The sequence below is a fragment of the Panthera pardus genome, unplaced genomic scaffold (assembly GCF_024362965.1).
Source record: "Panthera pardus isolate Hobbes unplaced genomic scaffold, ASM2436296v1 HiC_scaffold_16, whole genome shotgun sequence".
NCBI lineage: Eukaryota > Metazoa > Chordata > Mammalia > Carnivora > Felidae > Panthera > Panthera pardus.
In genome coordinates this window covers 67,802,734-67,818,847 of record NW_026526721.1, presented here as the reverse complement: position 1 = coordinate 67,818,847, position 16,114 = coordinate 67,802,734, and the positions used below count along the sequence as shown (strand labels likewise).

The window sequence follows — 16,114 nt, the reverse complement described above, 5'->3', positions numbered from 1 at the left end:
AGAGAGGGAGACACAGAATCGGAAACAGGCTCCAGGCTCCGAGCCATCAGCCCGGAGTCTGACGCGGGGCTCGAACTCACGGACCGCGAGATCGTGACCTGGCTGAAGTCGGACGCTTAACCGACTGCGCCACCCAGGCGCCCCTGAAAGGGTAAGTTTTAAATAGGCATCTCCATATTATATGACAAGAAAAACACGCATGTATATGTATATTTTGGAACTCCTAAGTATTTCGTAAGAAGTGATCTGGTGTACAGAGTGGAGTGAAGATTACTGGGATAAAAGACAAAGTAGAGTGGGAAGAAAATAAACTTTAAAATACCTGCATATAATACAGTCTCTATGAGATCTTTAATGTGGGTCCTGCTAGTCTCTGAAGTAAGAAGAGGTGATGTTCCATTGGGGGCTGGAACAACAAGTGGCCCAACTAAAAATGCACATGCTCCACCAAGATAACTGAGCATTGATGCAATGGCTGTGGCAGTGGCCCGTTCATCTGCAGAAAACCACGTCGTAGAGAGAAATGGAGCTGCATTCATTACCGTTGGACCTGCCAATCCATTTAACAGCTGTCCTCCATGGATTAATCTGGAATTAAAAAAAAAAATTAAAAGGTTGTGAGGTAGCTGAAGTGGACATTTCTACACAAAAAGAAGTTAGCTAAACTGCAGTTTAACTATGGCAATAAGGATACATGTCTGTAAAGAACAGGACACATCTGAAAGGTAAAGTATGTTGACTCCCCAGGAGTGAGATCAATACAGTAATACTTACCCCTTACTCATTTTACAAATATTTACTGAAGCCTTTGATTTATGCCACATACCAAACTAAATACTCCAAATAACCTTATTTCATTTATTATAACAACACCATGTGGTAGCTATTATTATCTCTATTTGTTGAGATGTTAAAGCCTCTGTTTAGAAAGATTAAGACACTTGCCCAAGTGCTAACAGGCAAAGCAGAGATTTGGACCTAGTTTGACTCCAAAATCCTTATTCTTTCTACTAGACTGCCATTCATAAACAGACCTAGTAAGTGCCACCAGCCATTCAAAAAAATTATACAGGTGTATTCAACATTTCTTAAACTAAAATGATATTTAAAAAGTACAATGGGGGCGCCTGGGTGGCTCAGTCGGTTAAGCGTCCGACTTTGGCTTAGGTCATGATCTCACGGTCCGTGAGTTCGAGCCCCACGTCAGGCTTCTGTGCTGATAGTTCAGAGCCTGGAGCCTGCTTCAGATTCTGTGTCTCCCTCTCTCTCTGACCCTCCCCATTCATGCTCTCTCTCTGTCTCAAAAATAAATAAACATTAAAAAAAAAATTCAAAAAAAAAGTACAATGGAGGGGCACCTGGGTGGCTCAGTCTGTTAAGCATCTGTCTTTGGCTTAGGTCATGATCTCACGGCTTGTGAGTTCAAGCCCCACATTGGGCTCTGTGCTGACAGCTCAGAGCCTGGAGTCTGCTTTGGATTCTGTGTCTCCTTCTCTCTCTGCCCCTCCCTGGTTTGTGCTCTGTATCTCTCTGTGTGTCTCAAAAATAAATGAACATTAAAAAAAAAAAATACAATGGAATATTACTCAGCCATAGAAAAGAACGAAATCTTGCCATTTGCAATGACATGGATAGAGCTAGAAAGTATAATGTTAAATGAAATAAGTCAGAGAAAGACAAATACCATATGATCTCACTCATATGTGGAATTTAAGAAACAAAACAAACGAGCAAAGGAAAAAAAAAAGAGAGAGAGAGAGACAAACCAAGAAAAAGACTTTTAACCACAGAGAACAAATTGATGGTTACCAGAGGGGAAGGAAGGGGGGGGGGGCGGGGTGATGGAAAAAAAATAATAAAATGCTATAAAACATTTCATGCCTACCCTGTGTCAGGTGATAGGAGTAAAAACAAAAGCAAAAACAAAAAACAAAAATAAACAAAAACAGTCATTATAGTAGCTTCTAATAGAAAAGGAACTGGTTGAGAAACTGGAGGACTTAGGTTCTGGCCCAGCTCTGCAACTAACTAGTTGAATGGTTCTGGGCAATACATCTTTGCGCAATTCCATTTCTTCTCGCATAAAATGAGATCAGTCTAAATTCAATATCCATTTATTGAGCATCTGTTAAGGTTAAGCTACTGTAATCACAGGAGTACGACATCCCCCCCAGTTCTAATACTCTGTGGCTTTAACTGTAAGGGTTAGTAAAAAAGTAGTTTCTTGTTTCTATTCCATTCGTTCTCTTGCTCATCTTTTCTCAATATTCTATTTAGTGCTGTTCCTATTCCTTGTCAAAGCCTCTACTCCCATTGCTCCTCCAATTCCCAACATACACATTCACATTCAAGAGTAGCCTTGAAGGAGAAGAGAAGCCAGAAGTCCAAAAAGCATATGCAAGAAAGGGAGGCAAGTCAACCTCTTCTGCCTTGGAGGTAGAGGAAGGGGAAGAAACAGTATATGTGATACAAATGTGACACTTTTTCCCCCTGTTTTGCTATTCAATCACCAAGAGGACACCAAATCCTTTTTTTTAAAAAATAACTGCCACCTTAAGAGACTTAGAAAAAGTTTTTTGAATATAGAAGGAAATAATAAACAGGCATATGGGAGAGAGGTAGGGCCCTAATGTAGAGGCATAAGTGAGTGGGAGGTGAAATATGTGAATTAGGTCTGCCCAAATTTTTGAAAATGTTGGAAAAATTATTTGAAGACAAAAATAGCCCTAGGCATCATTACTACTACTAAATTAAGAAGACCAAAGACATTTTAAAATCTTCTTGTGAAAGGGGAACTATTTTCTAGACGACAAAAACAATTTACACTGTTTATGAAACTGAATACCTACTCCAAACACCAGTGGGTCCCAAGCTATAACAGAACAATTTCATCTAGAAATACTTTGAAACAATTATCACTGAGTGGTTTTATTCGTGATTCGGGGTGGCACAACAGACAGTGCATGATGACTCATAGAGTAACCGCTTTGATATTTAATACCTAAAGACATGTTCCTGAAAGGCTCATCTCATCTAGAAGGAGAAGGGCTGGAATAAGTAAATTTTATTGTGCCTAAAAATGTTAAGAGTAGAATGCGAACATGGAAAAAACAATCTGTTAACAAAACAAAAAACAAAACATGATAAAACACTATGAATCCTGAGAGAATTAAGGCATAAAACTCAGCTTATTGCCATGGTTTAACTATGTGTTACCTCTCATTGGAATCACAAATAGACTATTTTTTAAGCAGCAAACATAAGTCATACAAGGTGCAAGCTTGTGATAAAAATAGTATCCAAAACAGGTATATCAGCACTAGGGACATTTCAGATGGGTTCTAAGTCTACAAGGTCACTGAACTTGGGGGGCCAACCTCAAACATGAATTGCCAGAGTGAAAAAATCACCTTGGGAATCAAAACATGCTAACTTGGTGTTTAAAATTTATTCTAGGGGCACCTGAGTGGCTCAGTCGGTTGAGCATCTGACTCTTGATTTTGGCTCATATCGTGATTTCATGGTTCATGGATTTGAGCCACACGCTGGGCTCTGTGCTTGGGATTCTCTCTCTCTCTCTCTCTCTCTCTGCTCCTTCTCTGCACACATTCTCTCTCTCAAAATAAATAAACTTAAAAAAATTACTGTAGTAATGTGCATTTTGCATTAAAAGTCATAATGCACAAACACATTCCTTACAAATGAACTCAATAAGGAGAATTGGACCCACAGGATTTTGGGTTAACTCCTGAATTCATGGGAAACTTGACAGGGAAATCTAGACCCTGCTCTTGCCAAATTCTTTGTGTTTTCCAGAGCACAGTCTTATTCTTTTTCACATTTGTATTCTAGAGTCCCTCAGGGCATGGCAGTTACTAAAATAACTGTTGTCCTGCAATATTAAGATTTTCATATTTGCCTGACACTGTTTTCTGTACCTCTCATTAACTTACCCTATTTTATGAAATTAGTCCATAATATATATATATGTGTGTGTGTATATATATATATATATATATATATATATATGTTTTTTATTTTAGAGACAGAGAGAGAACACATATGCAAGTAGGGGACAGGGGAAGAGGGAGAGAGAATCTTAAGCAGGCTCCATGCTGAGAATGGACACAGGGCTCAGTCTCACGACCCTGGCACCCCTAAAAATATATATTTTTTTTAATTTTTTTTTCCAATATATGAAATTTATTGTCAAATTGGTTTCCATACAACACCCAGTGCTCATCCCAAAAGGTGCCCTCCTCAATACCCATCCACCACCCTCCCCTCCCTCCCACCCCCCATCAACCCTCAGTTTGTTCTCAGTTTTTAACAGTCTCTTATGCTTTGGCTCTCTCCCACTCTAACCTCTTTTTTTTTTTTTTCCTTCCCCTCCCCCATGGGTTTCTGTTAAGTTTCTCAGGATCCACATAAGAGTGAAACCATATGGTATCTGTCTTTCTCTGTATGGCTTATTTCACTTAGCATCACACTCTCCAGTTCCATCCACGTTGCTACAAAAGGCCATATTTCATTCTTTCTCACTGCCACGTAGTATTCCATTGTGTATATAAACCACAATTTCTTTATCCGTTCGTCAGTTAATGGACATAAAAATATATTTAAAAATAAAATTCACTGTATATCTAAAATCTAGTTTTCCCATTTTAATGGTAATGCAAAATTAGAGGTATGTTTTTTCTGAAAACAGGTGGCCATAAGACTAAAATCATACAAATATTACAATAAACTCTATTCAATGACAATAAAGAATATGAAATAATTTATAAACGGTTCAATACAAGCTATGTTATTTAATTTGTTCAACAAACATGTACTGAGTATATGTACTGGGTAGGCATTGTGATGGGAATATGAAATTACAAAGCTAAAGCCCTTGCCCTTCAAATCCTTAGGAGTAGTTTAAGTGTCACCTATCAGCACTGTACCAGGAATATAAAGAAAAAGAAGGCAATAATTAGTCCCGCCTTTAATGCTGTGGGGCCTGTGAGAAGAGTACTAATGGAGGTCCCTCAATATCTTCCTTCTCTTCTGACCTCTGGCTCTGGTCTGACAATATCATCGCATGTATGCACGTGGACCTGAAAGTCAGACTCCAAGCTTTGTCTTCCAAACAGCTGCTCCTTGGCAACCCCTTGAGCCTGGGGAGTACATACCAAGTATGGGGTCCACTCTTGGAAGAACAGACCTGAGAAAAAGGCCTGTTGCTGGCACATCTGGGGTCTTGTGTAGCTAGACTGTGATGAGAAGGGTGAGCACATCCCCTTGGCCCTACAGACTCCTCAGCACATAGGGAATAGTAAAGCTGAAGGAAAGCCAGAGTGGTAACTTTCAGGCAAGGAGTCCAGGGCAAGGACCCTTTGGCAGTACTGGCCACCCCAGAAAACAGTGTCAGGCAAATATGAAAATCTTAATATTGCAGGACAAGAGTTATTTTAGTAAGTGCCATGCCCTGAGGGACTCTAGAATACAAGTCCCCAACAACAGTGGGGATATAGAACAGGGGATGGTTTGGGGGACTGTTCTTAGCCATATCATAGATGTGGCTATAGGGAGATGACTGCATATTGGGAAGGCATATTTAAGTCCATAAAAATGTACAATAAGTGATTCAATATACATCAGAAGCTAAAAAAAGAGATCTGAGCTAAGAGCTATATATTGGGGTTGGGGAACAAACACTGGTGAATAGCAACATATATATATTTTTTATGTTTTTGGGGGGAGAAAGCACAAGCGGGGGAGGAGGGAAGACAGAGAGGGAGACACAGAAGCCGAAGCAGGTTCCAGGCTCCAAGCTGTCAGCACAGAGCCCAATGCAGGGCTCGAACCCACCAACTGTGCGATCATGACCTGAGCCAAAGTCGGACGCTTAACCAACTGGGCCACCTGGGCACCCCACCAATATTTTTTAAATACAGGAAAAAGAGTCTAGAAAGACAACTAAGAAGGAGCAATTACAGAGGTAGAAAAAAAAAAAAGGCGAAAGAACGGTACAGCAGCAACTAAGGAGAGGAGGGTTTGAGATGAGGATGAGTGGCTGACTCATCAAGTTCAACAGATCAGGTTAAACAGATCAGGTCAAGTTAAACAGAAAGATCATTTGGTATCTGAAATGTAACCATTAGATTCGGCAACATGGAGGTCATTCATGATCTGAGTAGAGCTGTTTCAGCAGAATGTTGAGGATGAAGTTAACACTTGTGAGGAAATGGAAATTTGGATTTAGACGGTGCTAGTAGTTAGATGCCAGAACAAAAATTAGGTATATAAGCTTGGCAAAGTGAAAAGAAAAAAACACCCAAGCCTAAACGAATTGTCTGGACCAAAAAGTCTCCGTTGCCTTCACATACTGAAAGGCAAATGCAACTCACTGTGATTGTCCTAATGCTTTTTAGCACTCGTGAAAGCAGCTGGCTTTCAGAAATTAATACCTATTGATCTGGGCTGTCAAGAGGAGTGATTCACAATCTTCAGTAAAAGGAAGCAGATCCCATAATTTAATGTCAATTTTTCTGTGTCATCATTATATGCTTCAGTTTTGTTTTGCAAGTTAAAGTTCCTTGCAGATAAGGACCATGGCTTCTAAATTTGCCACAGTATCTCACGAAGTGTGGATGGTCTCTAGTAGAACACAGACTGACTCAGGTACAGGGAAGTTGGCATTGCTGAAATACACTACTTACATTGCAAAACTCTCAGTTACCTAGACACATACATCAGATCCATTTTAAAATGTTTAAATCCAGTGATACAAAAACCAAGATGATTAACAAATATTCTGGCAATAAAACTTAAAAAAACAAAACAAACAAACAAACAAAACCAATACTACACTGAGGGTGGTAAACGCATGGTCAATGCAAGTGAGGTAGACCTGGGAAGGGTGGAGAGAAGTTAGGATGGAGGCAGCTCCTGGGCAACAAGCTGTGCAGCAGAAAGGGAGCTCTCCAGACAGTTGACTCAGTAACTCACGGGCTTTAACTCTTGCCTCCTCACCTGAAACTTCACACCTGATAGTGGCCAGTACACATTCACTGTTAGGGGAATGCAAGTCTCGAACTCTGCAGGCCAAGATGTGACAGATCTGCCAAAGGCAGGTGTGCTGCCCTCTTTCTTCATCCCAGTCTCCTCTGATTCCTTGATTTATTCCCTCTCACCTTTCCCCAATGCTCTTTTTCCCCTTTTTACCTTTTTTCCTCCTACCTAGCTTCTGCCTACTTCTGAGGCCAAGTTTGTCTCATCCTCACAAGTCAGGTGGCAAAATGGGTGAGAGAGTGATTTCCCTAACAGGCTGAGAGGATAATTAAAGACCTGGAGTTTTCTCCACCAGCAGCAGAACTAGATGGTAGAGAGTAGGAAAACCAGGTGCTGCCCACTAGTGTCAGAACTCCTGAGGGTTGCTAGCCTTTGGTAGGCCTGGTGGGTGGGGGACAGGAGGGGAGGGGTATGGGGAAGGGAACTACAGACAGCCTCACAAAATCCTGCTCTTGCCCTGTGCACCTTCATCTTCAGCCCTCAATTAGCAAACCCCATCTCCCCCAAACCCCCCCACCCCCTGCCGCCCAGGCCTCAGTGGCACGTGGGATGGCATTTGCGCACAGCCACATTCCATTTCATATCATTCACTATACTACAGCTTTTCAAACAAATGCCAAGAGCTAAAGTTCAAACTGAAGATCCACAGCTCATGGTTTTCTAATGTACTTGACATTTTAGTTTGTATTTAATGATATTCTGGTATCCTAACCTTTTGCTTTCTGACATCCTGGTACAAATACTTGGGATTCCTCAACTATTTTCTATTTAGAATATGTTTCAGAATTCGAATTTTTATAGCTGGAAGAGACTTCAAACCTCATCTAGATAACCCACCTCTGCATTTTACAGATATAAAAATTGAGTTCCAGAGAGGTTAATACATTTAAAATCATACTTACAATTTTATAACTTTCTTTTCTCCAAAAAAGTATTGGGGGAAGCTCCAAAGTCATATAACTAGCTAATGGCTAAGCCAGAACTGGAAAATAATATAAAATCTGACTTAATCAGTCTACAAATCTCTCTACTCTTCCAACATGGTCTCATTCTCAAAGTTCTCTTAACATTATTAATAAAAATCATTGATTGCTAAGATAACTCAAGGTTCTCAGATCCAAAGGCATGCAAGTAGCTAGCATATTTTTTTTTCTGTGCATATATCTACTTTAGAAATCTATTACAACTAGCAGTAGTGATAATTGGTTTAGAAGATAGAAAATTGGTTTCGAAACACAGTAGATACTTCCTCAGTTTAAGTCCAGCATTCTTAATTTTAACTCTATGTATTTTTAATACAAAATAATTTAGAATTGACAACAATGTTTACTTCTAAGACTCAATATGCCAATGTTTCAAAAACTTTCTCCCAATTCCTAATCATCCTGCATCAGAGTAAAGTGGTGTTATAGAATTTCATGGATTTTGAAAATGGCAGAGTGCTAGAAATAGTTTTCCTTTATTTAGTCCAAGAAAATATAGGGCAAAAAAGGGTCAGAGATGTCATGAATTAATTACTGAAAAAAGGAAGAAAGGAAGAAAGAGTTGATGGTGGAAAGGAATAAGCCTTCTAAAGACTGCTGTTGCAGTCTTCAGTTTTAAGAAAATCTATTTCAGGGGCCCCTAGGTGGCTCAGTTGGTTAAGCATTCGACTTCGGCTCAGGTCATGATCTAGCAGTTTGTGAGTCTGAGCCCCGCATCGGGCTCTGTGCTGACAGCTTGGAGCCTGGAGCCTGGGGCTTGGAGCCTGCTTCCGATTCTGTGTCTCCTCCTCTCTCTGCCCCTCCCTCACTTGTGCTCTGTCTCTATCAAAAATAAATAAGTGTAAAAAAAATTTTTTTTAAGAAACTCTATTTCACTTTTATATCCTTTAATAATTTTGGCCAACTATGATTCAATATCTACCACGGGCAAGGCACCTATAGCTAGACACTAAAGAGAATATAAAGGTGAATACATATCATGGTCTTGACCCTAAATAGCTTATGATAACTTATCAAGTACCAGTTACAGACAGTACATTAAAAAAACACAGGGAAGAGTATTAGACATCAGGAAACAAAAATTCTAGTCTTAGCTAAATTTATTACCTGTATAATCTTTGGTGAATCACCTATTCTCTTGGTGTTTCAACTTCTCCAAAGGTACTTTATCTCAAAGGGTTTTATTAAGGCCAAAAGTAATAATCTCTCAGCAAGGTAGAGGGGGAAAATGGGTGTTGTCTTGGTCTAAGAGATGTCTACCTCCCCCCCCACCCCATTTTGTCTCATAACTTTTTTCTTATCTTCTTTTATTTTGTCCTCTTAGTTTAAAAGTATATATACTCATAGTAGAAAAATGTATAAAGAAAAAAAAAATCCAGGGGCGCCTGGGTGGCTCAGTCGGTTGAATGCCGACTTTGGCTCAGGTCATGATCTAGCGGTTCATGGGTTCGAGCCCCACATCAGGCTCTGTGCTGACAGCTCAGAGCCTGGAGCCTGCTTCGGATCCTGTGTCCCCTTCTCTCTCTCTGCTCCTCCCCTGCTCACACACTCTCTCTCTCTCTCTCTCTTAAAAATAAAATAAAAAACACCCCCCCAAAAAAAGAAAAAAGAAAAAAATTAAGTTCACTAACTCAATTACATAGCCCAGACAACCATACTAATGTATTTAAAACAAATTTTATGTTAATGTTTATTTATTTTTGAGAGAAAGAGAGCGCAAGTGGGGGAGGGGCAGAGAGAGAGGGAGACACAGAATCCAAAGCAGGCTCTAGCCTCTGAGCTGTCAGGATGGAGACCAATGCAGGGCTTGAATCCACAAACTGTGAGATCATGTCCTGAGTCAAAGATGGACACTTAACCGACTAAGCCACCCAGGAGCTTCTTTTTTTCTTTCAGTTCTCCCCCCCACCCCTCGCTCTGCCCCAATGCATTTCTCAATACTTAAGCATAGGTAACCACAAAAACCATACTGAATATACAGTTTTATCCACTAAGTCATTTTAACTTCATAGTCTGTCATAAGCATCTTCTCATTAAAGATTCTTGGTAATCATAACAGCATGACAGTTTACTATGCAGATATACAAAACTTATTTAACGATTTTCCTAATGTTTGCTACTTACTTGCTAATATTAATAATGCTGTTGTGACAATCTTTGTATGTAAATATTTGCTACTTCCCAAATTACTTCTTTAGGGTCAATAAGTCAAAGGATGTGAACATTTTAGGTTTTATGAAACATACTCCCAAATTGTTTTCAGAAGGATACGTACTAATTTATATCCCCATTAGTTATGATTGATGTTTGTCTCACCAGCATTAAGTGTCACCAGCATTGAGTGTCACTATTAAGAACACACACACACACATACACACAAATAACTTGGTGTTTAGTTTTCTAATGCTCTTGTAACAAATTACCATAAAACTTGTGGCTTTAAAACAACACAAATTTACTATCTTACAGCTCTGTAAATCAGAATCCAACATGGGTCTCACTGGGCCAAAATCAAGGTGTCAGCATGGCTATGTTCCTTTATAGAGGCTCTAGAGAATAATCAGTTTCCTTGCCTTTTCCGGTTTCTAGAGGCCCCCTTCCTGTTTTCAAAGATAGCAACAGAGATTTGAGTCCTCTCAGGCTGCATATCTCTGACTTCCTCTTCAGTCTCTTTTAAGGACTTTTGTGATTACACTGAGCCCACATGAATAACTCAGGATAAGCTCCTTATTTTAAGGTTAGCTGATTAGCAAACTTAATTCCATCTGCAACCAAAGCATTCCCTCACCATGTAACATAACATATTCATAGGTTTCAGAGATGAGAGCATGGATATCCTTTGGGGCTGGGGGCATTATTCTGTCTACCACACTTGGTAAGGCCAAAAGGCATCTCCTCATTTTAATCTGCATTTCTTTTTTGATTACTGGTCTTTTTTCCCTACTGGTGTATTGCAATCTTTCTCATTTTGAGTGAATGCTTTATATATTTATCTACATTATTTACCTGCATTTTAACTGGGTACATGGCTGCTGAGCTGTATTTCTAGACTCTCTTACAGAAGGGCTTTAATCTGTTTTAAGACAGGGGTGGCCATGTGACTAAGTCTACAATGGGACGTGAGTACAAATGACATATACAACCTCTTCGTCATCACCTAAAGATGTAGTCATTGCCCTGGATGTCCTACTTCCCCTTCCTGTGGGCTAGAATGAGAGTATGACTATGAGCCGGCTTCAACCACTTGGATGAGGACATACCTCTAGGGGATGTTACAGCAACAACAGAAAAGAAACTTGGGTCCTTGGAGGGCCTTGTGGAACAGAGCTGCCTACCTGCTTTGAGCAAATCTCAAGCAATCCACTACCTTTTAGACTGCTTTTTTTTTTTTTCCAGAGAAAAATAAACTTCTATCTCATTGAGTCTGTGTATTTTTGGTATCTTTATTATATAGCTTAGCTTTTTATTCCTTACTAATGCATAGGCTGTCAATAAATGCTGACTGTTGAATTATGAATTTAAAGGATGAAATCTGGAAACCAACATTTGTTATTTATGTCTACTGTATCTGTTTTTCCATTCACCCTCCTAAATTGCTTATATATTTTTATATTATTCTATCGGTTATCTATCATACTTGCAACACATATTTTTCCCAGTTTGCGCTTTAACTTTGATTTGTTTTGAAGCATAAAGGTTCAAATGTTTATGTAGTCAAACCTATAAATCTTTCCCTTTGGGATCTTTTTCATGGTTTTTATGCTTGGAAAAAAGAAATCTCTTTAGAGATAAGATTAATTTTCCCTGATACTGTCTCACTGTTAAATACGCAGCTCATCACTCCATCTGGAATGTATTTTGATGTATGTAAGGTAACAAAATAAGTAACTGATTTTCCCAAACACATATTAGATAAACCTACTTAATAAAATATGATTTGTTTAATAACCTACTGACTTACAGGTTTTTGATTATGTTAAATTATTATCAACATCTACTACTGGCCTATTTTGTTCCTATAATGATTTTGTTGCAGATAAAATAATATTTTAATTGGTTGTTCCTTTTGACATTAAGAGAAAAAAAATCTAGGGCAAATCTTTATTCAAAAGAAAAAAATTGGGATTTACAACAGACTCTGAATATACTCCTCATAACTTTCAACTCAGCCTACTCTGGAAATCCTATCAACATGTGTGATTATGATTATGTAAAGTAGGGAAGGAGAGGGGTATGATGAGGGAGGGGCCCATGGGGAATTCAGGAATTCTAACTTAGGTAATGGGTACATGGCTGCCTGTTTTATGATTATTTCCATAAAGTGTACATATATGTTTATGTACTTTTCTATACGTATATTATGTTTAACCTAAACAAAGTAAATAAAAATATTCATATAAGATACTGAATGGGCCCTTGGAAGAAATGTCTCAAAAATCACCATATCCTGGGGCGCCTGGGTGGCTCAGTCGGTTAAGCGGCCGACTTCGACTCAGGTCATGATCTCACGGTCCGTGAGTTCGAGCCCCGTGTCAGGCTCTGTGCTGACAGCTCAGAGCCTGGAGCCTGTTTCAGATTCTGTGTCTCCCTCTCTCTGACCCTCCCCTGTTCATGCTCTGTCTCTCCCTGTCTCAAAAATAAATAAAAAACATTAAAAAAAAAGAAGGTTTAAAAAAAAAAATCACCATATCCTAAAGATAACCAAAAGAGGAAAAAGTATTATCCACAGCTTTCTATTTTTTTATCCTGTTAAAAGCGAATGAAGATGAGTTATCTTTGCCTACCAATCTCCCTCATCCAGAGCCCATATTACCACCTTGCAGAAACAGTAGTGAAACTTGACCCCTGGAGGCTTAAGAGTCAAACTGGGGCAAATAAAATTATTGAATAAAGGCTAAATCTTAATCTGCTTCAAGACATTAAATATATTATGTGATTATACTGCAGGATGGGCAAGCACAATGCAATGTGCTTAATCATTTAAAGTGAGGATGCTAGAACTTAGGGAGTAGTTCTGAAACTTAAATGAACATAAAATTAACTAGGGGCGCCTGGGTGGCTCAGTGGGTTGAGCGGCCAGCTTCAGCTCAGGTCATGATCTCGCGGTCAGTGAGTTCAAGCCCCGCGTCGGGCTCTGTGCTGACAGCTCAGAGCCTGGAGCCTGTTTCAGAATCTGTGTCTCCCTCTCTCTGACCCTCCCCCATTCATGCTCTGTCTCTCTCTGTCTCAAAAATAAATAAACGTTTAAAAAAAAAAAATTAACTAAAGGAGCGTGTTCAAACTGTTGATTCTGGAGATTCATTCCAGAGACCACATCAGTGGGACTACAGTGGGGCACAGGGATCTGCATTTTTAATAAGCAGGTAGTCTGTAAACCATACTTTTAAAAAACACTGACCTAGGGAAATCTGAATCTTAATGTATTTTACAGAGAAGAGTCTTAATCCTGAAATCTATCAACTGTTCATTTTTACACGGAAAGGTTTCTATTTCTATACTGGGGAAATCTGCATATAACCCTTCTTTGCCTTTCCTTCTCTTATTCTTGTTACTAAAACTCTAACATGGTCATTTTAGTTTCACTTAACTAGTGTCTTCAGTCAAAAAGGTAATATATGCACATGGTAAAAATATTTCCAAGAATAGGAAAGAGTACCAAAAAAAAAAAAAAAAAAAAAGTAAATCTCCCCTCAACCCCAGACTTCTAGTTCCCCAGACATCTTCCTCAGAAACAATATAATGGTTTCTTTCAAAAACAGTTCCTTGCCAAACACTGGCACATACATCCTTCCCACTTTTTTCTAAGTAGGAACATTTTAAACATAACATGTTACATAATATGTAAACTTTGCATTAAAAAAAAAACTTGACACCATATCTTGGAAACATTTCTGTTCAGCACTTAACAGAACTTTCACTTCCTTTTCACAGCTGCATACTATTCCATCATACACTTCACCATAACCAATCCTCTTTTGAAGACACTGCCCTTCTGACCAGTCATCTACTATGTCATCTTCTGGTCATCTACTGGTCACCTTCTGACCAGTCATCTACTATACAAGCCAAGCTGCATAAATATGCTTATCCTTGCAAACTAGTAGAGCTTTATATGTGGGCTAATTTTTTAGAAGTGTAAATATTGGGTTAAAGGACATTGCATTTTGAATCTACTAAATACTGTCAAAATACCCTCCAAATAGGAATGCCCCAAACTACTCGCACATCAGTGGTGCCCGTTTTTTCCTACCCTGAGCAACATACCATGTCATCACACTTTTTCATCTTTGCCAATAAAAAGACATCTACTTGCTGTTTTAATTTTCATTTCTTTAATTATGACAGAGAGCTTAACATCTTTCCCTAAGTTTACGTCATCTGTATTTCAATATCTGTAATTGCTCACTCATACCTGTCACTCATTTTCCTAAGTTATTTTATTTGAAGGAATTCTTTTCAACTAAAATTCAACAACTTTATTGTTGCAACTATTTCCCAGTTTTTAACTTGTGACTTTGTTTTGTAGTATATTTAATCATGAAGATAATATAAATTTTTATGTGGTCAGATGCATGAAGCCTTTTTTTTTTTTCTCACATCGGAATCTTTTTTTAACTTGTTTTATTTTTTACTTTTTTAAATTTACATCCAAATTAGTTAGCATATAGTGAAACAATGATTTCAGGAGTAGATTCCTTAGTGCCCCTTACCCATTTAGCCCATCTCCCCTCCCACTACCCCTCTGGTAACCCTCAGTTTATTCTCCATATTTAAGAGTCTCTTATGTTCTGTCCCCCTCCCTGTTTTTATATTATTTTTGTTTCCCTTCCCTTATGTTCATCTGTTTTGTCTCTTAAAGTCCTCATATGAGTGAAGTCATATGATTTTTGTCTTTCTCTGACTAATTTCACTTAGCATAATACCCTCTGGTTCCATCCACATAGTTGCAAATGGCAAGATTTCATTCTTTTTGATTGCTGAGTAATACTCCATTGTATATATATACCACATCTTCTTTATCCATTCATCCATCGATGGACATTTGGGCTCTTTCCATACTGTGGCTATTGTTAATAGTGTTGCTGTAAACATGGGGGTGCATGTGTCCTTTCGAAACAGCACACCTGTATCCCATGGGTAGATGCCTAGTAGTGCAATTGCTGGGTTGTAGGGTAGTTCTATTTTTAGTTTTTTGAGGAACCTCCATACTGTTTTCCAGAGTGGCTGCACCAGCTTGCATTCCCACCAACAATGCAAAAGAGATCCTCTTTCTCTGCATCTGTTGTTCCCTGAGTTGTTAATGTTAGCCATTCTGACAGGTGTGAGGTAGTATCTCATTGTGGTTTTGATTTGTATTTCCCTGATGATGAGCGATGTTGAGCATTTTTTCATGTGTCGGTTGGCGATCTGGATGTCTTCTTCGGAGAAATATCTATTCATGTCTTTTGCCCATTTCTTCACTGGATTATTTGTTTTTTGGATGTTGAGTTTGACAAGTTCTTCATAGATTTTGGATACTAATCCTTTACCTGATATGTCATTTGCAAATATCTTCTCCCATTCTGTCGGTTGCCTTTTAGTTTTGCTGATCGTTTCCTTCGCTGTGCAGAAGCTTTTTATTTTGATGAGGTCCCAGATGAAGTCTTTCTTTTATGGCTTCTGGGACTTGTGTAGGAAGGCCTTCCCCATGCAAAAAGTATTGAAAAATAGTCTCATGTTCTAACACTTTTATGGTTCATTTTTTTTTACGTTTAAATTTTTGATCCAATTTGAATTTACTTAAGTGGTAAGACAGAGATGTAAGGTTTTTCTTCATTTTTTTTGGTCCCCAGATAGCTAAGTAATTATCACAAAACCACTTAATAAACAATATTTCTGATACGGTTATTTCTTTTCTTTCTATTCTATTCTATTTTTTTTTTAATTTTTTTTTTTTAACGTTTATTTATTTTTGAGACAGAGAGACAGAGCATGAATGGGGGAGGGTCAGAGAGAGGGAGACACAGAATCAGAAACAGGCTCCAGGCTCTGAGCTGTGAGCACAGAGCCCGACGCGGGGCTCGAACTCACGGACC

The 16,114-nt window shown here is 38.8% G+C and overlaps 1 protein-coding gene across 1 annotated transcript in view; it reads right to left on the bottom strand.

The window, feature by feature from the left end:
- SLC49A4 (solute carrier family 49 member 4) overlaps window positions 1-16,114 on the bottom strand; it is a 77,907-nt gene that overhangs the window by 49,308 nt on the left and 12,485 nt on the right. The window contains exon 3 of the mRNA XM_019448584.2: window positions 323-588. Within this exon, the coding sequence (XP_019304129.2) occupies window positions 323-588 (266 nt within the window). The remainder of the gene's footprint in view (window positions 1-322; window positions 589-16,114) is intronic.